The sequence below is a fragment of the Prionailurus bengalensis genome, chromosome C2, assembly GCF_016509475.1.
Source record: "Prionailurus bengalensis isolate Pbe53 chromosome C2, Fcat_Pben_1.1_paternal_pri, whole genome shotgun sequence".
Classification (NCBI taxonomy): Eukaryota; Metazoa; Chordata; class Mammalia; order Carnivora; family Felidae; genus Prionailurus; species Prionailurus bengalensis.
In genome coordinates, this window is record NC_057350.1 from 2,053,253 (window position 1) to 2,076,485 (window position 23,233).

A 23,233-nucleotide genomic window follows, 5' to 3' on the forward strand; every position below is an offset into this window, starting at 1 on the left:
CTGGGGCGTCGGCTGCCTGCGCTGCCCGCTGGGGCCCACCCGGCGGAGGCGGCACGGCTCTGAGCCCCGCGCCAGACTCCCAGGGCACACGCGGCGGCCGCCTGAGGCGCGGTGCGCGGCCGCTGGGGGCGTGACGTGGCCTCACTCCTCAACACGTTGCGAACCTCCCGCTGGGCCCGCTGACGGACTCCGTGGCCTCTGGATTGCGAGTCTGCACGACGAGCAACCGTCTCGAATAAGCTTCGACTTGGCAAACGCGCGACGTCTTGCCACACGCCCAGCGTCACGTGACCCCAGCTGAGCCAGCGGTCTTGAAATGTGCTTTGAGATACGAGTGCTTTGGATGACGAGCCTGTTTCCAGGGCGAACTGCGCTCGCAGACCAAGGTTTTACTGTATTTGTGGGCTCGGCTCTCACCGCTTTCCAACACTGTGGCTGGTTGGTTGGCTGCGATTCAGTGATTTTTACTAAATTCACAGAGATGTGCAACCACCACCAGGTAACTTGGAACGTTTCCATCACCCCAAGAAGAACCCCTACCATTCAGCTGCCCCTCCTGCCCCCACCCCAACCCTGGCAACCAGGCTCTACTTTCTGTCTCCACGGGGTTCCCCATTCTGGATGTTTTCAAGACATGGAGTCATATGGGAGGTGGCCTTTGGTGCCTGGCCGCTGTCACTCAGCGTGGTCCTCAAGGTTCACGCACGCTCCGGTGTGTGTCAGCACTCGCCGAAGAATACTCCATTATGCGTGGGCGGATCCGTTTTGTGTACCCCCTAGATGATGGACATGTGGGTCTCTCCACCTTGACCAAACGGTGTGGCTCTGGAGGACAGAGATATACCCGTTCTGGGGGCTCGGCAGGGACTCACGGCTGGACGCCTCCGTTTCTACCGCGTTAAAGCAAAGCTGGCCTCTGCTAGGAGTCTGGTGCAGACAGCGTGAGTCCCACGCGCCTTGACTCGAGAACCCGCCGCCTCTGGACGACTACCTCCCCGGGCACGACCCTGCCCGTCACCCGCGGCCACACCGCACAGGCGAAGGCGTGGCCGGCCTCTCCTCGGGGAGCACTTTGGAGCCGAATCATAACTGGCCGTCACTGGAGGCGGCCCTAGACACGAACCTGGTGGTGGAAGAGAAGAGGCAATGACCCCGAGTGTGCCAGGGGCCACGTGAGCCCCCTGCTCTAGGCCAGCGCCTCGGCCCCCACAAGGAAGGAGCCCAGAGGCAAGTCCGCAGTAACACGGGTGGCCCTCCACCCCCTGAACAGGCCACGGCTCTGAGCTGCTGGACGCAGACACAGTGGCCTGGCCTTGGGCGCCCGGCCGCATCCCGCCTGCCGCACAGCGGTGGCCTCGGCTTCCCCATCCAAGAGGAGTGCGGCGGCAGGGGGTGGGGCGTGGGACGAGAAACAGAGCTTCTGAACGCAGGAGGAAGTTTCTGTGTCGGCACCTGAGCAGGTACCAAGCAGGGAGCCGAGGGGCAAGCCCGCGTCCTCACTCCTGCCTCCAGGGGCTCTGCACGCCCCGGCAGAGTGACCGCAAGCTGGGGACCTCTTCTCCGCTGGCTCCCCGCTCTTCACGGTGACGGAGTTTTGCCTTCGTTCCGCGGCAGCACCCGTGGACGGACGGAGGGATAAGCAAACCGTCCCTCCACACGGTGGAGGGTCATCCGGCCTTGAAAGGGCTGTGACACAGGCCACCACACGGCGGACCTCGAGGACGTCATAGCGAGTGAGATAGGCCAGTCACCAAAGGACAAAAACAGTGTGATTCCACTCGTATGAGGCCCCTCGAGCTTGCAATTCAGAGACGGGGAGCGGGGTGGGGGCCAGGGCTGGGGGCGCGGGGCTCAGTTTGGGGACCCGAGAAGTTTCCGGAGACGGACAGTGGCGATGTTAGACAGTGTTATTAATGTACTTAACACTGCTCAACTGTATGCTTGAAAATGGACGGGATGAAAATTTGATGCCATTTGTATTTTATGATTTAAATTCAAAAAACGTTTTTAAAGTGAACGACCAGTTCACACCTCCCCGGAACGGACCCATGCACCGTGTCACGAAATCGCTCTGGATCTTGGGTGGGCAGTGGGCCCGGGGTTCTGCGCCTGGGCGAACGGGCTGGAAGCCAGAGCGCCGGCTGCCGCTGATGCCTGCTCACCTGTCTCCGCAGCGCTCTGGACTGGGAGTTTTTCTCGGTGGGAGAAGATTATTTCCTGGTGGTCGCAAACTCCTTCGACGGAAACACCTTCCTGGTAAACAGTATTATTTACAGGTAAGGAGACTCCGAGGGGCACCCCCTTCCACACAGCCTGGGTTTGTCGGCAGTGGGGTGAGCGCCGGCCACAGCCAGGCACAGGCGGGCAGTCTGTGGGTCCCCTCAGAGCAGGCCGAGTCTGGGTCATGCCCCGGGGTCAGCCGGGTGGCCCGCTGGTCACGCAGACGCCCCCACCGTCGGATCCTGGCCGCAGGCACGGTATTCCGACACCGTGCCTTGAGATTTCGCGATATTTCATCCTATGAAATGTTCCCGTCCAGGACTGTGGCAGCTCTGTCCCCATGTCAGATGTCCTGCCTTTCCTCACACACGCACCGGGGCGCTGTCTTGAAGTCGCCTCTGGGAGGTCTTCGAGTTGTGTGAGCACAACACCTGGGACGTTTCCCTTTCTATCTCCAGCTGTTGATCATGACATTTTCCACCTGCCCCCCCCAGACTGGGATGGTTCAAATAGTAAGATGTATCTACTTCCTTTGTGGTTAGCTTAAATTCTTTTTTTTTAATTTTTTTTTTTTTACATTTTTATTTATTTTTGAGAGACAGAGCACAAGCAGGGGAGGGGCAGAGAGAGAGGGAGACACAGAATCCGAAGCAGGCTCCGGGCTCCGAGCCGTCAGCACAGAGCCTGACGCGGGGCTCGAACCCGCAGACGGTCAGATCATGACCTGAGCCGAAGTCAGACACTTAACTGACTGAGCCATCCAGGCAGTCCTGGCTTAAATTCTCTTATAAAGCCACTGGGGCTTTGTTCACGTTCAATAGCGTCTCTTGAACAACTTGCCCAATTTCTCCCAGGGTTATCAGTGAAGTCAGTTTTTTCTTTTACCTGTTCTCCAGACAATTTTGGTCATCTATATCTTACTAGAAAAATCGCCAAGTTTCTTTAGCCAGTTTGATTTACTAGAAAGTAGAATTTTTAACATGCCAAAGTAGTTTTGAAATTCATGTGGAAGAATAAATTTTCAAATGTGGCCAAGATTTTGAAAAAACACAGTAGGGGAGGAGGCCTTCAGACAATGGAAACACAGCAGGTGGTTTCTGCGAAAACTAAACACGCAGGCGGAAAGGCATATAGTCCAGAAGAGAAGCCAGCAATTTATGAACATTTAATGTGATAAATGTGTTTCAAGTCAATGAGGAAAGCATGTGCTATGTGTTAATAAGTAATTGTGTATAATTTCCTATCCATCCGGAGGAAAACACAGCCATACCCTGCTGCATATTATACACAGAAATAAACTTTACAGGGATTAAAAATCTAACTGTAAGCAAGTAAACAACAGAAATATTAGCAGAAAAGCTAAGACAACTTTGACCGCAAGCTTACCCAGGAGGGCGCGACGCCTCCGTAAACAAGGCCTGTGCAAGGTTGCTGGGAAGATATCCTAAACTTCAGGGTTCTGGGGGAAAAGGCATCCTATTCACAAAGAAAACTATTGGGACGCCTGGGTGGCCCAGTTAAGTGTCTGACTTAGGCTCGGATCATGATCTCACGGTCTGTGGGTTCGAGCCCCGTGTCGGGCTCTGTGCTGACAGCTCAGAGCCTGGAGCCTGTTTCGGATTCTGCGTCTCCCTCTCTCTCTCTCTCTCTCAAAAAAAAAAAAAAAAAAAAAAATTAAAAAGAAAACTTATGACCACACATTTAATGGAAGAGGAACCCCTACAGGTTAATCAAAGCTAATTTTAATTTGGAAAACTGGGCAAGGGCACGAACAGGAATCACAGGAAGAAAATCAGAAACCTGAGTAGAGTACACATTAGGAGCTGTTCTCTCAAAGCCTGAGGACGGTGCCTCCCCAGCCTTAAAGGCTGTTTGAAGGCCCCGCCCCTTGCGGAACAGCCCCGCCCATCCTTCCCCCGTCAGAACAGGACCTGTCCAGGCCTTTCTGGGAAGTTTCTGGTCAAATACCCAATGAAAACCATGGTGCCCTTTGACCCAGGTGCCCGCTGTGGGAACCCCACCCTAGAAAGTGAAGCCACCGCCAGTGAACCCCTTTTGGGTGGCAAACCCTAGAACGACTGATGGCCACACATGGTAGGCAGGTGTGGGGGCCCAAAGTGGGAAGGGGGCCGGGCTGCAGAGCCCCCTGTAAACAGACGGCACGATGGTGATGCCCTTGTGGTGACAGGTATGTGTTTGAGGGCACGTGCTCACTGTCAACACCGACCCCAGGAGTAGGGGAGGCCCTGGCTCAGCCCCTACAATGAACCTTCTGGAACCGCCGGGATCCCGTCCACGTCCCCCCTGCCTGTTGAGGGGGGGTGCCTGCCGCACGGCACTCTGGACCAGGGGCAGAATCTGGGATGGATGCGAGGAGCTGTGGGGTCTGGGACAGGGCAGTGTCCCCCTTCCTGCCTCAGTTTCCCTCTCTGCAGGCTGACTGTGGTGCGGAGAGCTTGTGCAGTCCGGGGGGGGGGGGGCAGATGGGGGCAGAGGGGCAGGAGCAGGCCCGGAGAGGGTCCCGGAGGGTCCCGCTCGGACGCCCAGCGCACCTCGCCCCCCCCCCCGCCTGTGGCCGGCCAGGCTGACGGTATGTCTCCGGCAGGTGGCAGGGGTATGAAGGGTTCGTGGCCGTGCACAGCCTCCCGACCTTCGGCTGCAGAGACTGGGAGACCTTCCGCACCGCGGCGGGTTCCTACCTCGTCTACTCCAGCGCGAAGGAGCCCCGCTCCCGGGTGCTGAAGCTGAGGACGGGGTGAGGGCACCGGCGCCCCTCCCGGAGCCCTGGGAGAAGCCGGCCTTTTCTGGGCCCTGGCCCTCGTCCGGGGGGCCGTCCGTCCACCTCTCTGCCCCGGTGACCGTCGCGGCGGATCTGGGGGCTCCGCGGGCGGTCGGGCCGGAGTCGGGTGCTGCCCTGCGAGCCCGGGCGGGCTGCCCGGGGTTCGCCTCAAGGGAGAAGTTCATACAAAATTTTACCTCAGAACCAGCGGGACCTCCCCACGGTCCTCCCGGCCCACCCGGGCGCGGGCACAGGCTTCACGCGGATTCACGTATCTCACACCGGCTATTTATTGTATACTGTCTGTACAGAAATATATTTATGATGCTCTTTACCAAAGGCCTGAAGGCGTCTGCGTGTTTGTGGGGGGGACGGTTCACTCGGCCAGCGCGGTGGGATGTGCCCTCGGGTCCCGGGTCACCGAGCCGGAGGGCGCCCCTCCTCTGCAGGGACCCGCTGCCTCTTCTGGCCTCGGTTTAGCCAGGAATGCGGCGGGGGTCGGTTTCGGGGAGGAACCAGCGGTGCGGGGACTGGGTCCCACCCCATCCCACCCCGTGCAAAGCCACGCAGGCCGGCTCCCTGGTCACTGCACTGGCCTCGTGGACGTGCGGGGTGCACTGGGGACACCTCCTCGGGGCCCGCGCTCACTCAGCTCCCGTGTCTAGAGCCCCAGCCCTGCCCGGCGGGGGCCTCCTGCCTCCCTGGGCGCGACAGGACACACGCCCTCGCAATCTGCGTGTGAAAGAATGGCCACGTGCTGCAGCCTTTGCTGGGAAGGCCTGTGGGGTGAGCGCCAGGCCAGGCCTATTCCATCACCCGTGGCCACGGGCTCCAGGAGAGCGAGGGCCGGGGAGGGACGTGGAGCCGGGCCACTGCCCGAGCTCAGGGGCCCACCCTTGGTTTGGTACTCTGCTGCTTCTGTCTTTCATGTTTCAACTCTCGGTGATCTTTGCCCAAGATCACAGAGCAGGGGGCACGGTGCAGCCCCAGCTGTTGCCGGGGTCTGGCTCCCCACGGCCACGTGCATGTGAGAACGGGGTGCCCCTCCCGCTCCCAGGAAGGAAACCTGCCCCACGCCTCCTCCGGCCAGGCCAGATTTGGGATTTCAATACGGATTTCCAAAAGCTGAGATTTTTCTGAGCCCCCTTCAGGCCAATAAGCGGACCGTGTGCCTCGGGGAGGGCTGGAGCTGACCCCGGACGAGGATGTCCCTCCCCAGGGAGAGCCGCAGAGGGCAGGGGGGCCTGGGGCTCGAGGGAGTTCTGGGCCAGGTGGTGATGGCGACAGCCGGTCCAGGGACAGCCGGCTGAGGGTGCCACATAAAAATGCAGGCTCTCCAGCTAAATCTGAATCACAGGTGAACCACGGATGCTGTTTTTAGTATATGTGAACCCCAAATACTGCACGGAACATACACTAAAGGGGTATTTGTCGTTCCCCTGAAATTCAGATTCAAAGCGGTGTCTGCACTCCCAGAGAGGGGTCGTGGGGAGACGAGACCTTCTTTGGGCCAACGGGGGGCGGGGCCTCTGATTTTATCTGAGACTTGACACAAGGAAGAAAGAGACCCCACGGGCTGGGGTGGCCTGCCGGGGGCGGGCAGCCCTCGGGCAGGGTCGGCAGAGGGCGCTGGTGGGTGGTCATCTTGGGGGCTTATTCCACAGGTGCCTCCACACAGGAGAGGGGAAGGCGGCCCGGGATGGTTACTTTTATGTGTCAACCGGGAGGATGTTTCTGGATGAGATTAACACACATCACAGGAGTCTGGATAAAGCAGGTGGTCTTCCGCAATGCAGGGGCCTCACCCAATCAGGTGAAGGGAGGAATGGAACAAAAGACCAGCCTCCCCGGCAAGGGGGATTCTCCCGCCTTCAGACCGGAATGCACCTTCGGCCCTGCCAGGTCTCCCCCCGGCCGGTGGCCCTCAGCAGCCGCTGAAATCCTCCGCACCCGGTCCCTGTGACAAAGCTCTTGTTTCTACACATCCCGTCCTGGCGGTTTTGATGCTCTGGAGAGGCCTGGTGAACACAAGAGGCTAACAGGCAACGGCCCGCAGGAGTCCCACTTGCCACTTCCTGACCACCGAGCCTCAGTTTACCCATGGGGGAGGGGCCAGCCGGGCGCCACCCCACGCAGCTTCTCTCCCCCTGGAGTGACCCAGACGTACACCAGTGGCCTCTCTGCCAGGCTGGTGTTGCTGTGTCTGGCTCGCCATGGGGGATGCGGTGGTCCCCAGGGAGGAAGGAGGCAGGTGACAGCGGCACATACAGTGGGAGCCACCTCATCCTGCCCGGGACTTTGCAAGCAAACGGTGCCCCCGCGTCCTTGGCACAGAATCTGATCTCCGTTCTACTGGGTGGAAACACAAAAGTGTAAATCAAGATCTGTTTAAATTACAAACGCAAGCAAGAGGGGAAGTGGAGAGAACACTAAAATATTTACATCTTTTCAAGTAAGCTCTCCTGGTTTTTGTCCGTTGATGAGCATTTGCAAGGCGGCCTGCTCTTTCCCATGAATTCGCACGTGGTTTGACGTGGCCACCTGCTTGTCACTTTGGCAGCTGAGCCGCATTTCACCGAGGCGGTATTCCGGAGTGTGCCGGGCTGGGCGTCTTTTGTTAACCCGTCGGACTCTCAACCGTCTTTACGGCGGTAAATAACTTGAAGGACGTGTTGGTACAGCTGCAGTTCTCTTGGGGTCATTTCTCCGAAGTCGCGATTTCCGGGAGAAACGTCTGTGAAAACTTCTGCACAGACTTCTCACTCCCAGGGCTCCCTCCTGAAGCCCGGACGAGGCTCGGCACGACCAGGGTGCGGGATCACACCTGCCCCGTCAGCCCGGCCAACGCGGGGCTTCGCCCATTTCACCATCCGCCAGGTCAGCACGTGGAGCGCCCTGGCAAGGTCGCGTGTTCACCGCGGTCGACACTCGACACTTCTGGCGCGATGGGCTCCTCTTCCGGGCACCTCTTAACCTCGGCACCACCAACATCCCCCTCACCCTCTGCCACACATGCACATGTATACCTCACACACATGCATGTCCCCCCCAGGCACACATGCCTGCACACACGCACACACACACACATACGCACCTGCACACACACACCCATGCACATCCCCCTCACAGACACACCCACTCATGTACACACACATAACCACCCCATGCACACACGTGCACATGTATGCACACACACACACCTCATATACATGCACACCCACACCCACCCACACACGTGCACACACCCCCACATACTCCCTCCACATACCCACTGATGCACATGCACATGTGCACCCCATGCACACATATGCACATATACGCACATACCACTTCACATGCACGCACACCTACACACACCCACACACATGCACATCCCCCACACATACATAGACACCCACTCACGCACACACACATGCACACACATGCACATACACATACATTCCACTCAAACACATATTCACTCATCCACACATGCCTACACACACGTACACGCACCCATGCATATACACCTGCATGTGAACACACACCCATGCACATGTGCATATACACTCTTACATGTGTGCAAATGCACATATACCCCACAGCTGTGCACACACACACGCACACAGGTGTGTACAAACCTTCCAGGCCCTTCTAGCCAGGGACCGTGTCTTGGGCATGTCCCCAAGGTGCCCTGGGAGATCCCAACCTTCCCCGGGGTGTAGATGCTCCAGGTCCTCCCTGACCTTCCCCAGGGTGTATGTGCTCCAGGTGCTCCCCACTTTCTCCAGGGTGCACATGTTCTAAGTGCTCCCCAACCTTCCCCAGGGCAGGTGCCCCAAGTGCTCCCCAACCTTTCCAGGGTTCACGTGCTCCAGGTGCTCCCCAACCTTCCCCAGGGTGCAGGTGCTCCAGATGCTCCCCACCTTCCCAGGGTTCACATGCTCCAGGTGCTCCCCGACCTTCCCCAGGGTGCAGGTGCCCCAAGTGCTCCGCACCGTCCCCAGGGCAGGTGCCCGGAGTGCTCCCCAGCGTCCCCTTCTCTAGTTGTATGTTGCTGAGAAGACCGTCCAGCGGGACCGTGGAGTGCACACACTTCCTGTCAGATGGAGCGGGGTCAAGCCCTGTTTCTTCTCTTTACTGTTTGAACTCGAGCAAGTAACCGAACCCCTCAACCTTGGTCTCCTGGGGTCCCTCACATCGAAAATAGGGGACCCCTCATCCCCGGGGCTGCAGCATGAGGACGTGGTATGGCCGCTGCGTGGCCCGGGGCACCATTCCTGGACACACGAGTAGGCAACGGTTGGACCGGCCTCGTGGCCACTTACCTGCCCAGGTGTGTTTTCCAAACAAACTTGGATCACGTAAAATCACTTTTGAAAGAGAAAGACAGGCTGTCCTACTTCTGAACATAGATTCCTTGCCTTAAACCACATGCTAGCAAATCGGCAACACACAACGCCCAAGGGGGTTTCCCCGCTCCTGGGAGGACCGTTTCGTACCGGGACAGCCTCTAAAATGATCTGTTATGATTAGCAGCTCGTAAGCGAGCCTGGAGTGAAAGGGCATCTCCACAAGGCGCGTGGCTCCGTGACTCCGAAGCAGCTCCTTAATTTTGCCCTCATTTTTCATTTTCTTTTGATTTAATTTTATTTAACTAAGACGCACGGACCGTAAGTGTCCCGTTCAGTGAGTTTTGCCAATTATGCAAATCCAGACAACCAGCCCCGGACAAGGTCTAGAGTCTTTCCGGGGGGGGCCCCGTTCCGGCCAATCCCCGCCGCGCCACCTCCCGCCTCTGTCGCTGGCAAGCTTTGTCACCCCCGGGTTCCCTTCAGCGGGGTGCACACTCGCACTCCCGTGTGCCTCTGTCTCTCTGCTACGTGGTGGCCACGCCTGCACTTTGCTCATTCTTATTACCGACCTTATTGTTCACTTTGTCGCTTCCTCCCCTGGCAGGACTAGCTCGTCGCTTGTGCACCCGTTGATGGGCCTCTGGGTGCTTTCCCGAGTGCGACTGCTGCGAACGTCACGGGGCGCTTGCGTGCGGCACGTGATTTCCCCTCTCTGGCTGCGTATCTAGTGGTGGAGCTGTCCCAGGACAGGCAACAGCTGGGCTTTCGGAGCCAGCCGTCCTCCAAAGGCCGGGCGCATGCGTGGTAACCAGGTAAACCGCGGTGACACCGTGCGTGCGCGGGAGTCCAGGCGGCCCGGCCTCTGGCTGAGAGCACAGGACGAGGAGGCGCCGTGTGGGGAGAGGACAGCGCGGGGACGCCTTGCAGACGGCCTCTCTGCCCGGTGGGAAAGTGCTAGAGGGTCAGTGGAAACCTGCCCGAAGCCGTCAGAGAACCTTGTGGGCTCGGCTGCCCGTAGGCACATATAAGGACCCGAGCCTGACTGGTCCTGCCTCGTCCCCAGGGAGGGAGGGCAGCAGATGCCGGGGAGAGGAACACCGCCCGCCACCTCCACCCAACAACAGGCTGGGCCCCGTGTGTCAGTCTCCTGTGGCCGCTGTCACAAATTGTCACACACTCAGTGGCCGAAAGCAACAGAAATGTATTGTCTTATAATTCCGGGGCTCGGAAGTCCCACCTGGGTCTCACTGAACCAAAGTCAAGGTGTGGGCGGGGCTGCACGCCCCCTGGAAGCTCCGGGGGAGAACCCCTTCCCTGTCTCTTCCAGCTTCCGGAAGCGAACCTCTCCTTGACTCGAGGTCCCTTCTCCATCTTTGCAGCCAGGAGTGGCAGGCCGGATGCCCTCTCTCTGGATTGCTTTACTCTGGCTCCTCCTCCCACCTCGTCCACCAGCAACAATCTCGGGGACTGCAAGATGCCCACAGGGATGACACAGGATAGCGTCCCTTTCCCAAGGCCAGCTGGCCAGCACCCCTAATCCCACCTTGCTGTGAGACCTGATGCATTTACAGGTTCTGGGGACTGGAGGAGGGCGTCCTTGAGGCCGAGCACTCCCAGGGGCTTTGACCCCTCCCCCCCCACTCCTACCCCTCCTGCCTGGGCCCCAGACCCCCTTCTGTGCCCCCAGCACTGGCAGAAGTCGGGTACCGTCCTGTGCAGGCAGAGGGGCAGAGCTGCGTTCAGTCATGACCCTCAAGGTCTCACCCAACAGAGTGTGGTGTTTGCAAAGGCTGACGGTCGCCCTGTGCACAAACACAAACAGTGCCTGGTTAAAACTGCCCAGCTCCTTAGATGAACTCTAAGGAGACCCCAAAACTCACACTCCTAGAGATAAGATTCGGACAAACCCTCCAATGACACCTCACACTGTCACGATTTCCTACATGTGTGGTTTTTGTGCATGTTGACCAAAAGCTCAGCGCTGTCCCTTTTAATGATGAACAGAGAAATCCACAGAACACTTCAAAGAATTAACACAAAAAAAAAATACCTTGAAAAATAAGGGAAATCCTGGCCTCCAGGTATTCAATTATATAAAAACAATTCAATTTGGTCTTGCCATAAATTTGGAGAAGTTAAAGTTCCAGGTGTCAGAAAAAAAAAGATTCTGAAATGGAATTTTTTCTATTTGGAGGGAAACTTTTTTTTAATGTTTATTTTTGAGAGACAGAGCACGAGCAGGGTCCGAGGAGCAGAGAGAGAGAGAGGGAGACACAGAATCCGAAGCAGGCTCCAGGCTCTGAGCCGTCAGCACAGAGCCCGATGCGGGCCTCGAACTCACAAACTGCAGGATCGTGACCTGAGCCAAAGTCGGATGCTCAACTGACTGAGCCACCCAGGCGCCCCTGGAGAGAAACTTTTTAAAGGTAAACACGAGAGCAGTAAATGAAAAGGGAAGACTATATATTTGTCAAATAGATATTTATATATTTTTAAAAATATCAATAAAGTTGAAATACCAGCACACTGGTACATCCAAGGCTTGACTGGTGCAAATGGCCGACGCCCGAGGTCCGAGGCCGTGAGGCCCGCAGCCAAGCGGGAGCAGAGCACGGGAAACAGAGCAAAGAGCGCGAGCAAACATCCACAGCAGAGGAAATCCGAACGGTGGAAAACGGGCTTAAATTCTGATGACTTAAACACACTTGGAATGGAATGGATGTCACAACGGCAGGTGCTCCTGGGCCCGCCGCGGTGACAGGACCGGCCCGGCCTTCCCGTGGGGCCACATAGTTAAAACCTGAGCAGAGCGGCTCCTGTCTGTCAACAAAGCAAGTCACTGGCTCGGAAAACCTCACGCTTGGTGTCCTAATTATTGTGACATCTGACTGACAGGCTGTGATTCTCGGCCCAGGGCAAGGACAGGAGGTCTGGTGTCCGTCCCGAGCCCTCGCTCCAGCAACTCCAGCGGGCAGCTCTGGAGAGACCAGAGAGCAGGGGAGGCTGGGGCGGGGCGGGGGGGCCTGGCCCCGGCTGACCACACGCAGGGCATGTCAGCACCACCAACCCCGGGAGACGGCAGGACCCAGCCCTCTGGCCGAGCGAGGCCCACCCTGGTGGTGCCCAGGAGTGGGCGCAGAGGGGGTGCTGGCAGATGTGAGACAGCAGGAGTGCTGAGAGCCCTGGAGGGCAGGAGAGCGTGTGCCCATCCAAGGGGGCCACGGCCAGCTCACCGTGTGGATGGAGGGCACGGTGGGGGCCGGGCAGCGGTGCGGGGGCCCCGGGGGGCTCACCCTGTGCGTGGGCTCCGACAGCCGGCCCTCGGGGGAGTCCAGCACTGAGGTGGCCGCTGTTCAGGGATGTCCCAGGGGCCTCCTTCCTTTGGAAGGAATCTCCCTGCCCTTCCGGAAGCCTGTGGGGAGGGACAGGGTGAGGAGGGGAGGGGCAGGTTCTCAGTGAGCACCCTCATCGGCCCCGGCCTCCTCGGGCTGGCTGCGAGCTGGCGGCCGGGTGGGCTTCACGAGGTAAGAGGCTTTCCACAGGTGACCTCCGGGCTGCAGACTCCGTTCTGGAGCCATGCCTTCCACAGTCACCAGCTGGGCGGACACACAGTCCCCACACCTCCACACAAATGCACTCTTCCCGCTCCGGGGTTTTTGCCACACCTCAACTGCTCAGATGCCTCTGCCAGCTGCTGAGGTTTCAGAGACGGTCCGATGTCCGTCTGCCCCGACGTCTGTCTGCCGTCCACAACCAGCGGGGCATTCACCAGCCCACAGGACCTCGGGGAAGTCATCGAGTGTCCCCGCCCCCTGCCACTGCCTGCGGCCACACGCCACACCGCCCCCCACCCCCACCCCCAGGCTGTTTCTCCCTCCCTTCGCAGGCCCAGCGTCTCCAAGAGGGTCAGGAGAGCTCAGCCCAGTGGGCCTCTCGCTCTGGGACGCGGTCTCCCCACCTCCGTCGCACAGGTACCCAGCAGGCGCTAGGTGCCCGACCTGGCAGCCAGCCCCGCGCCCGCTCCCTCCAGGTCAGTGTCGGTGCCAGGGTGGCAGAGGCAGACCCCGCACTCCTGGCCTTGCCGGGCCAGGCCGTGGACGGGCTCTGCTCCTCCTGGCTCCCCTGGCGCTTCGACCTGGGGTGAAACCCAGGCCTGCCTCTGCTCTCTGACAGCCCTCGGGCCCGTCCTTCCTAGAGTGAGAACTTCCAGGCCTGGGCATCAGAAGGCCCAGATTCCTGCCCAGCCCAGCCCCACACAGCTGCCTCCCAAGTTGGGCATCTGTCCCCTCCAGACCTCAGAGTCTCGGCTTCTCGTCTGAAAATGGAAATATTCCCGACAGCGGCCAGGCCCCGGGGGAGTTCGCCAAGGCTGGCTGGAGAGCAGGCCGTCCCACCTGGGGCCTGGGTCTGCTGCAGGCCTCCCCGCCCACTTGCCGCAGGGCCCTGCACCCTCCTGACTCTGGTCCTGAGCTTGGGAAGAAAGCGCACACTGAGATCACAGGAACTCGTGCCCAGCAGGCGCATTTACTGCGGGTTACGGTGATCTCGGTGACCCTCCCGCCAGCCTCCTGCCCCCACCGCCCTGTCCCCAGCAGCGGTTCGCTCCCACATGGCTAACAATCTCCTGGAGCGGGAGAGCGGAGCCTGGTTGTGGTGCCATCAATCGCCTGGGGTACAGACTCTCCCCGTGGTCAACCTCAAGCTGCCATCATGATGTCGACTGGCTCACAAGATGCCCCCCAACTTAACTATTGGCCGTCGTGAGCCGGTTGGAGCCTGTACGAGCTGGCTCCCGCACCCGCGGCACCCCTCTGCCACGCCGTGGGCTCTCAGGTGTGCTGGGTCCGGAAGCTTCAGTACTGGCAAGGTCTGCAGCAAGGAGGAACGGGGGGCAGGTCTGGGTCGAGTGGGTCAGAGACGCAGATAACAGAATCCACTCCAGCCAATGTAAGCACAAAGGGGTTTATTGAACGGTCAGAGGCAGCGGGGAGGGCAGTGAGACTTTGGACCCAGCTTCCGGGAAAGAGGACTACAGAAACCATGCCAGGCTCCTGAGTTTGCCGGGAGCTGCCACAAATCCAGAACATTCCATCTCTGTCACAGTCTGCCAAAGCAGCCCTGGCTTCTCCCCCGGTAACTCAGTCCAGGATCAACGTCTCCTGTAAATGCATCTGTCGAGAACCCGCGGCAAGGGAGCCCGGGGAGCAGGTGCAGGAAAGCCGGCAGGGCTGAGGCCGGCACACAGCGCCCACCGAGCCGTCTCCAGTGCTCGTGACCGGGACCCAGCTCCACTGCTCAGACGCCCTCGCACCCCAGCCTCGACTTGGCTGATGCCCCAGCGTTCTGCTGACCCTCTGGGAGGAGCTGACCCCCTGCAGCCCCGCACAAGGGCGTCTGCATGCACACTCCTTAGACCGCGTGCAGAATCCAAGACGCCACAGGGCGGAGCCAGAAGCGCTATGCTGTGCAGCCCCTGCTCTCAACCGCCTGACTCCCCTCCCCTGCTGCCCGCAGCCACCTTCCATTAAGAAAAGCACACCCGAGGGGCACCCGGGTGGCTCGGTCGGCTGAGCGTCCGACTTCGGCTCAGGTCTGATCTCACGGTTCGTGGGTTCCAGCCCCGCGTCGGGCTCCGTGCTGGGAGCCTGCTTTGGATTCTGCGTCCCCTCCTCTCTCTGCCCCTCCCCTGCTTGCACTCTGTCTCTCTCAAAAATAAATAAAGAACATTTTTTAAAATTTTTTAAAAAAGAGGAAAATACACCTGGGTTTACCCAATCGCGTGTCCAATTTAAAACCATCATCCACCCTCACTGCAGGCCAACCTGGGGACTTAGGGCCCCATGGCGGGAGGTGGCCCCCGGTTCCAGGGCTCCTCCTACAAGAGGAGCCCCCAGTCCCAGCCGCGCAGGAACCCTGGCGGTGCACGTCCTGTCCTCCCCATGGAGCCCAGCTGGGGGCGCCCTCCACGCAGGGGTCTTCTGCCCAGGAGCCCACCCACCAGGGACGGCCCCCGAGTGTCCAGATGGCCCATCCCCACCACTGGGCCACCCAAGGGAGCGACCCCAAAGCCCAAAGTGGAGGCAGGCTGGGGCACCAGGAAGCCACGAGTTATCAGGCATCCCCTCCTAGGGTCAGGTTGGGGGTGGGACTCTGGGCTCCACGAGGCACATCCACGGTGAGGCTGGGGACCAAGGGAGCAGGAAGCCCCCCCCAGACCAACCAGAGCAGCTGGGCAGGGAGACCAGGCTCCCCGAAGGGTTCCATGAGCCTCTCACGGCCCCTCGTCACCCCTCTGGCCCTCAGGCCTCCCTAGAAGCCAGACCCCTTCCACCAACCCCCATGGGAAGGAAGGGCGGCCCCGCCACCACCCTGAGCTAGGGTGGCTGCTCCAACCTCCTGTCCCATGGGGAGCCCTGGAGTCACCCTGCCCTGACCCCCAGACCTTGTGACGCGTTACCTCCCACGGTAAACGGGCTTCACAGACTGGATATGTGTATGTGCATGAAGAGCTTTGAAGGTCCCTTGTTTGGGGATCACAGTGAGAGCCAAGGGCCACCCACGCTCCATAAGGCTGTGACCCCACTACCCCTGAGACTGGCCAGCCAAGACACCCCCTTTGTCGCGTACCTGACACTGTCGCCACGGATTCTCCCTGGGAGGCCAGCTAGACCCTGCCCCGCCCCGGCAGATTTAAGACGGAAGTAAATGCCCACTGGTGCAGGGCTGGGGCCGCTCAGCCGTGGGGCCCTTGGGGGCGTCCAGCAGGATGCACTCACACGTGGCAGCGAGGAAGGGGGTGGGCCCTGGCAGGGTGTCGTTAAGGGGTCCCTCAAGGGGAGGGGAAAGAGGGGAGACGATGATCGTAGCCCGGGAGAGCAGAGGGCTCCCGGGGACCAGGGGGGGAGCGCACGAGCAGGAAGGAGCTTCGTGGCCCCGGAGTTTAGGGACCCGGTGGTCTTCCTTGGAGGGAGGCGTGCGCTCTGGGACACCCCCTGAAGGGCGAGGTCCCGGAAAGGCCAGGAAGGCCTGGCAGCCGGACCCTGGCTCAGGGTACGAGGGAGAGGACCCTCTGGTGTGTCCAGGGTCCTCAACAAGGCAAGGGGGGAAGGAGCCCCCACGCCCCGCGCTCTCCCTGAAGAGCCGCGTTTGGGTGGAATCCAGGCTCTCTGGGCTCATTCTGGCGTAAGAGGAAATGTCGAGTTCCCTGGCAGGGGACAGGCCCCCACAAAGCCAAGGCCTCCCTCACAGCACGGAGGCGTACCCGCAGGACCCCGGCACGCCGCCCCCGCACCTGTAGCGGGTCACCTCCATCGGGCAAACCCACAGGTGGTGAGCTCCTCGGGTGGTGGCCCCCCTCTCCCCACCACATGCACCCTGGGCGGGTGGGGCCCCTGCCCGGCTGGTCAGCCAGCAGCAGCACCTACCTTCGTCCCTGGGAGTGTCAGGCTGCGGGAGGCGGCCCTGGGCCCTGCCCCCCATCCCTGCACACCTGATCTGGACGGGGGGGCAGAGAAGTGGGGGGTTTGGGTGCGGGAGGGTATTTGGAAGCTGACAGCTGTTTCTTTTTAATGCACCATAACTGAAAAAATCATGACCTCGTTTGGACGAGCCTTTTGGGTCTCAGCCGGGGAATCTGAATCTCCGAATCAACACTCAGATAGGATCCCGTGTTCGTGTCCCATGTCAGATCATGTGACGCTTTCCGAGTACAGACCACCCTCTATTTTAAACCTTTCCAAGCATCTGCTCGATGAAACTTGTACCCTTTATACCTCAAGTTCATGAGCAATGTGTCCCAATTTTGTCTCCCCCCCCAAATATTTGAAGCAATTTAAAAATAAATACTCATACAAAAGACATCAAAAAATAAAACTGGGAAGACAGATCACAGTTACACAGGTGGAGGTAATGTCTGCCCCGAACATAAAGTTGTACAGGAATTAGCTTGAGATTCCTGGTGGCAAAGGTGGAGAGAGAGGCAGAGAGACAGAGAGAGGAAGGGACAGACTTCCTGTTGCTGGAGAAAGGTAGCATCCCGTTGACTGGCCTTGAGACACCAAATCTCAGTCCTCCTGTCCTGGAGAAGGACCTGCTTTAGGCATCGGTGAGTAGAAAAGCAAGGCACAGTATCGACCCAGGATGACGGGCCTTCCCCCAAACCAGGCTCGGACAGTGGCGGGACCGAGGGCAGGGACACACCGGTCTGGCTGCGGACACTGCCCTCCTTGACGATCCACTCTGGACCTTTTTCGGGCTTCTGTCCATGGTTTTCTCGGGTTTTGATTTTTACGATTTTTCCCCCTCTCCCCGGAGTGAAATTTCAGTACAAACGTTACTCTTAACAAACATTCTGAGAATAAACAAAGCTGTTCAAAGGTTAGTTTGAACTACGCTTTTTCACTTACCTCTCGAGAAAAACCTGGTCTCTACTACTTTGCTCTGGAAAGAGTTCTGCGGTCAGGTGTGCTCAGGAACCGCTACTCGGGGGCAAGGCAACCCAGTTCTGCGGTGTAGGACTCTGCCTCCAACAGACCAGTCCGCACCCCACCCTCTGCGGGCTGACCTCACGCTCCTGGGCGCGAGCCCATTCTTCTCTGAACGCTGTTCACACCCTACGGACGCCACGGGGAAGCGGCCAGCTGAGTGCAAGGGACATGGAACGTCACGACAGGCGGCCCGGTGTTAAGTGCCGACTGGGTCGTTTCCCAACTGTGTCGTGGCGGGCGATGCCGTTTCTCCAAGCTTTGGTTTCCTGGCCCGTCAAGCGGGCCCGACGGTAACATGTTGGACTTGAAAGGCGGCGTGGTGACTAAAACACAACACGAGAGAGGGTTCTGGAAGGGTGGGGTGCTGCACAGAAGGGCTGTGGGGACCCGCCGCTCAGGGGTCTTGCAAGCAGGAGTCAGTCACCATCCTCTACAAAAGTGCTGGGGGACAGGCGGGCAGCGCGCTGCTCCGGCCGGCGGGCACTAGGGCGCGGGGCCGACGGGGTCCTTGGACGCGGGGGCGCTGGGCAGGGACTTCAGGTACTCCAGGTGCTTCCTGGCGTCCTCCTGGTTCTGGCGCACGTAGTACACGACGTAGGTGATCACCATGGCGAACCAGCCGAACATGGTGACCAGCATGGCCACGTCGGTGGTCTTGTGGTGGGTGCTGCAGAAGCTGACGCCGGAGTCGAGCGCCTGGATGAGCGGCTTGCCCACGTACTCGTCCCGCACGGCCGTGTGGCAGGCGATCTCGTCCACCGACTCGGGGTCCAGCTTCAGCTCCCACAGCGCCTCCTGCAGCGCACACTCGCAGTGCAGGGGATTGTGGGACAGGCGGATCTTGGCGCTGAGCTTGCCCAGGGCATCCTTGGGAATCCTGCGGATGCGGTTATGAGACAGGTCCAGCAGCCGCAGGCCCCCGGCCAGGCCCGAGAAGGCAGCGGGGCCGATGGTCTCGATGGTGTTCTGGGACAAGTCCAGCTCTCTCAGCTGGTTCAGGTGCTGGAAGGCCCCGTTGGGGATGTGGGCGATCTTGTTGGCATCAAGCTTCAGGAGCACGGCGTCGGCAGGGATGTCCTTGGGGATCTCCTGCAGGCCCCTCGCGCTGCAGTGGACGGCCACGGCCCCGGCGTGGTCAGGGCACTGGCAGCCCTGTGGGCAGGAAGCGCCCAAGCGCAGGCAGAAGAGGAGGAGGAGGCAAGACCCTCCAGTGGGGCCCGGTGGGGCTGAGGGGCTCTGCTTGCCCACGGGGCCCATGCTGAGCACGCCCGGGGACACACGACAGCGTCCGCTCACTCAGTGCCGCAGAGCTGCGTTTTTCCCCACTCCCCCGGCCGCCGCTGCGCAAGCGACCATCGGACACACACATGAACTCTCGTTCCTCGCGTGCCAGGAAAAGCGGGGTTCTGTCAGTTCTAAAAGAGAGCAGCAAGCAGCATCAGTGACCGTGCTCCAGCAGGGAACCCCGGAGCGCTCTGACTTTGGGGGGCATGTCACGGGCACACTGAAGCATCTGACCAGCGGGGGTCTCTGTAACTTATTTCCAGGGATTCCCAACGCCACCCAGAAGAGCAAGGACAGGTCGTGCCGACCGCTGGCTGGGTCCAGGAACCCTGGACACACCCACTGCACACCTAGGGGACCAGGGGCTTGCCCGGCCCGGCGAGGGTCCACCGGCCCCCAGCTGCTCAAGGCTGGAAACCGAGAGGACCGGGCTGCAGGGTTCTCTTAAGAAACCGTAATGCAGGGCGGCCGGATGAGCCACCGACTGGCGGCGCTCCCTCCGACAGCCCTCGGGGAAGTGTAGTAAGAGCTAAAGGTCCTCTTTGTCAGCCCCGACAGGACGGAGCACGCGGCAGCGGGGGCGGCGCCTTTTTATTTCAGTTGTGTTAGAGAAAGAAGGAAACCGAGAACAGAAAAGCCAAGCCCTGGGCGCGCGGCCGCGCTGGGGCGTGGAGTGGCGGCGCCGCGCGCCGGGCCTGGCGGGCGGGGCCCGGACCCCGCGACCCCCGCGACCCCCGCGACCCCCGGGGCGGGGGCTTTACCTGCGCGGCCGCCTCCGGACACCGTTCTGCGCGACGCTCCCGGCCGCTCGAGCCCGACCCGAGCCACACCCCGGTGCGGAGGCGACCCCGGGCCTGCGCCCACCTCTGCGGCCGCTCGGGACGCGCGCGGCTCTGCCTGCGGCTCCGCGAGGCGGGGCCTGGGGCGGGGGCGGGGCCTGAGGACGAGGGGCAGGGCCTGTGGGCGGGGCTTCAAGGGCGAGACGGGGTGGGGCCTGTGGACGAGGCCTGCGGTGGGGGCGGAGCTGCAAGGGCAGGAAGGCGTGGAGCCAGGGGTAGGGCGGGGCTGGAAGCGTGTCTGTAAGGAGAGGCGGGGCGGGGCCTGGGTGCGGCGAGGGGGCGGGGCTGTGAGGCACAATGGGGCGGGGCCTGGGCGGAGTCTTGGATGGGGCGGGTTGGGGGCGGGGCTGTACTGCATCGTGGGGTGGGGTCTGGGGCGGGGTCTGGGGCGGGCCTTAAGGCAGAATCTGGGATGAGGCGGGGATTGAGGCGGAGGAGGGGCGGAGCAGGGCTCGGACGGAGTCCGCAGAGGGGTGGGGCCAGGGCAAAGAAGGGCCTGTGGGACAGGGGCGGGGCCTGGGCGGAGTCTGGGGGTCTGTTGGGGGGAGGTGGTGCCGTTAGACCGGAGGTGGGGCGGGGTCTCGGAGGCTGTGGGCGGGGCTGAGGGCGGGCGGTAGGGCCGCAGACCCAGTCCCTGCCCTGCCGCCCGGCTCTGAGGCTGGGGGCGGTGGGTGTCGGGCGGAGACCGAAAAAGCGGTGCTTTTTCCCGCAGGCCCCCGAGGCTGGTTAGTGACGTTGGGTCTCCGCCCGGCTGGGTCCTGCCCCAGCCCCCACCCTCTCAGGTCCTGGCGAGGGAATGTGGGGGTGGGGTCTAGCGTTTAAGCTGGATCAGAGCCCTCTCCAGGGTTTCAAAAGCATCTTTATTGTGGTGTAATGACACACGTATTTGCATTCTCTGTGTTTGACACCTGCATGCACGCGTGAAGCCATCACCGCGAATAATGCAATAAATAGCCCAGAGTTTCCCCTTTCCCTCCAGCCCCCTCCCCAGGCAAGTACCTGCTGAGCCCAGTCCATGAGCTCGCGCTTGCTGGAACTTGTATAGGCGGAGTCTAGCTCATTTCTCTCTGCACTCCTGGTACTGCAGCAGTCGATGGTTATTCCTTTGTAGGAGCACGTAATATGAATGTGCCATGCTGTATATGCCCACGTATGTCTCTTATCCATCTTGAGTTAGTTTGGGTACATGGCGTGAGATATATAATTCAAGTCTGTTTTTTTCTGCGTGTGGATATTCAGTTTCCAGGGCTGTTTGTTGAAGTAACCGTCCCTTCTCAGCTGAGGTGCCTGTGACCCTCTGTTGAATATCAGTGGTCCTAGATGTGTGTGAGTCTCCCTCCGTGCTCTCTGCGTTCCATTGGTCTGTTTGCCTATTTTTATGCCAATTGTCCAAGCTGTCTTTATTGCTGTGGCTTTATAACAGTTCTTTTTTTTAATGTTTATTTTTGAGAGAGATAGAGACAGGGCACAAGCAGGGGAGGGGCAGAGAGACAGGTTAGACGCATAATCCAAAGCAGGCTCCAGGCTCCAAGCTGTCAGCACAGAGCCCAATGCTGGGCTCAAACACATAAAGTTGGACACTTAACCAACTGAGCCACCCAGGCGCCCCTTTATAATGATTCTTGAATCAGGTAGTGTAAATCTCCCAGCTTTGTTCCTTCATATTCTTTTGGTCATCTAGATCTTTCGCACTCCCTCATGAATTTTAGAACCAACTTACCAACTTCCACCAAAAAAACCTATTGTGTTTTGTTTGGGATTCCACTGAATCCATAGATCAGTTTGAGAGAATTAATATCTTGACAATATTGAGTCTTTCAGTCCATGAACATGGTATATCTTCTCATTTATTTAGAACTGCTTTTGTTTCTTTCAGTTGTGTTTTGTAGTTTTTGGTTTACGTATCTTGCACATCTCTTGTCATACTTATTTCTGATAGTTTTATGTTATTGTAAATGGTATCTTTATTCTAATTTCTGTTTGTTAAATGATAGTATACAGAAATAAAAGTGATTTTTGTATACCAAACTTAACTTTGCTAAAATCACTTATTACTTCCATTAACTTTTTCATACATATCTTAGGATTTTCTACATATACAATCATGTTATCTATAAATAAAAAGAGTATTCTTTCTTTCCAGTCTGCGTGCCTTTTACTTCAATCTGTGCCTAATTGCTTTGGCTAGAGCCTCTAGTTCAGTACTGAATAGGAGGACTGAGAGCAGATATCCTTGTCCATCCTGATCTTAGGGGGAAAGCAGTCAGTCTGTTAGGAATAACGTTGGTGGTAGATCTTTTGAAGCTGTTCATATCAATTAGAGGAAGTTTCCTTTGTGAAAATAGAGGAAACCTCTTGAAAATGGAGTCAGGATGTACCGAAGGGGTACTTTCACACATGTATCGCTCCTTGAAGCCTGCATCACCAGCAGGAAGAAGGAAGATAATTATCTTGTGAGGGAGGACATTTTTCCGATAGGAATTTAATGTCCTTTTAAGAAAAGGAAGGAAGATCCCTCCCTGCCCCAGCAACAACACACCTACCACCACTTCCTGCCAATCAGGAAATGTCACAACCTCGAACTCTTGTTCTTCTCCAATAAACTCCTGTTCAACACAACCCTCTCCAAGTTCCTCCTACAACCTAATAAAAGCTGTCCTTTCCTTTGTCTCTTCGGACTTGCATGTGGCTCACTGTAGTTTGCCGTGTTCCAAATTGCAATTCCTCTGCGCTTCCTGAATAAACTCATTTTGCCAGTAAAATAACTGGCTATTTTTAAGGTTGATACCTTCTATTTCTAGTTTGCTGAGCGTTTTTATCAAGAAGCGTTTTGGATGTTGTCAAATAAATGTCTTTTCTTCACCCATTGAGAACCTTTTTTTAAGATTGGTATGTTTATATGGAAGATTATATTAACAGATTTTCAAGTGTTAAGTGTTAAGTTAACCTTATGCCCTTGGAATAAATCCCACTTGGCTATGATGTATCACCATTTTTGTATGCTGTTGAATTATTTAATAGAGATAGAGCTGCTGAGGTTATTTTTTTTTTCCTTGACCGAATGTTGGTACTTCATCTCTCTTGAGGAATTGTCTGTTTCATCTGAATTAATTGATCAGCATAAAGCTACTCATAATGCTCCCTAGTTATCTTTTCAATACAGAGTATGAAGTGATGTCAATCCATTCCTGATACGGGTAGTTTGCATCAGCTTTCTTTTCTTTTACTCATCAGTCAGTCAGGATAGAAGTTTATCAATTTTATTGACATTTTCAAAGAACCCATTTTTAG

At 58.4% G+C, this 23,233-nt stretch overlaps 2 protein-coding genes across 2 annotated transcripts in view; one reads left to right on the plus strand and one right to left on the minus strand.

Annotated features, from left to right (window-relative positions):
• The window catches only part of TSPEAR (thrombospondin type laminin G domain and EAR repeats), a 53,624-nt gene extending 48,057 nt beyond the window's left edge, over positions 1-5,567 (plus strand). The window contains exons 10-11 of the mRNA XM_043593452.1: positions 2,175-2,276; positions 4,826-5,567. Of these exons, the coding sequence (XP_043449387.1) occupies positions 2,175-2,276; positions 4,826-4,979 (256 nt within the window). The 3' untranslated portion in view covers positions 4,980-5,567. The remainder of the gene's footprint in view (positions 1-2,174; positions 2,277-4,825) is intronic.
• An 8,714-nt stretch (positions 5,568-14,281) lies between these two features.
• LRRC3 (leucine rich repeat containing 3) lies at positions 14,282-20,024 on the minus strand. Its single transcript, XM_043593453.1, has 2 exons — positions 19,865-20,024; positions 14,282-19,234 (listed from the first exon to the last, which is right to left on the minus strand). The coding sequence occupies exon 2, from the start codon at positions 19,074-19,076 to the stop codon at positions 18,303-18,305; it is 774 nt and encodes a 257-aa protein (XP_043449388.1). The 5' UTR covers positions 19,077-19,234; positions 19,865-20,024; the 3' UTR covers positions 14,282-18,302.
• Positions 20,025-23,233: the final 3,209 nt, after the last annotated feature.

What these genes read in the sequence shown, in the direction of transcription:
- LRRC3 (XM_043593453.1), bottom strand. Translation starts at nt 19,076, where the DNA reads ATGGGCCCCGTGGGCAAGCAGAGCCCCTCAGCCCCACCGGGCCCCACT.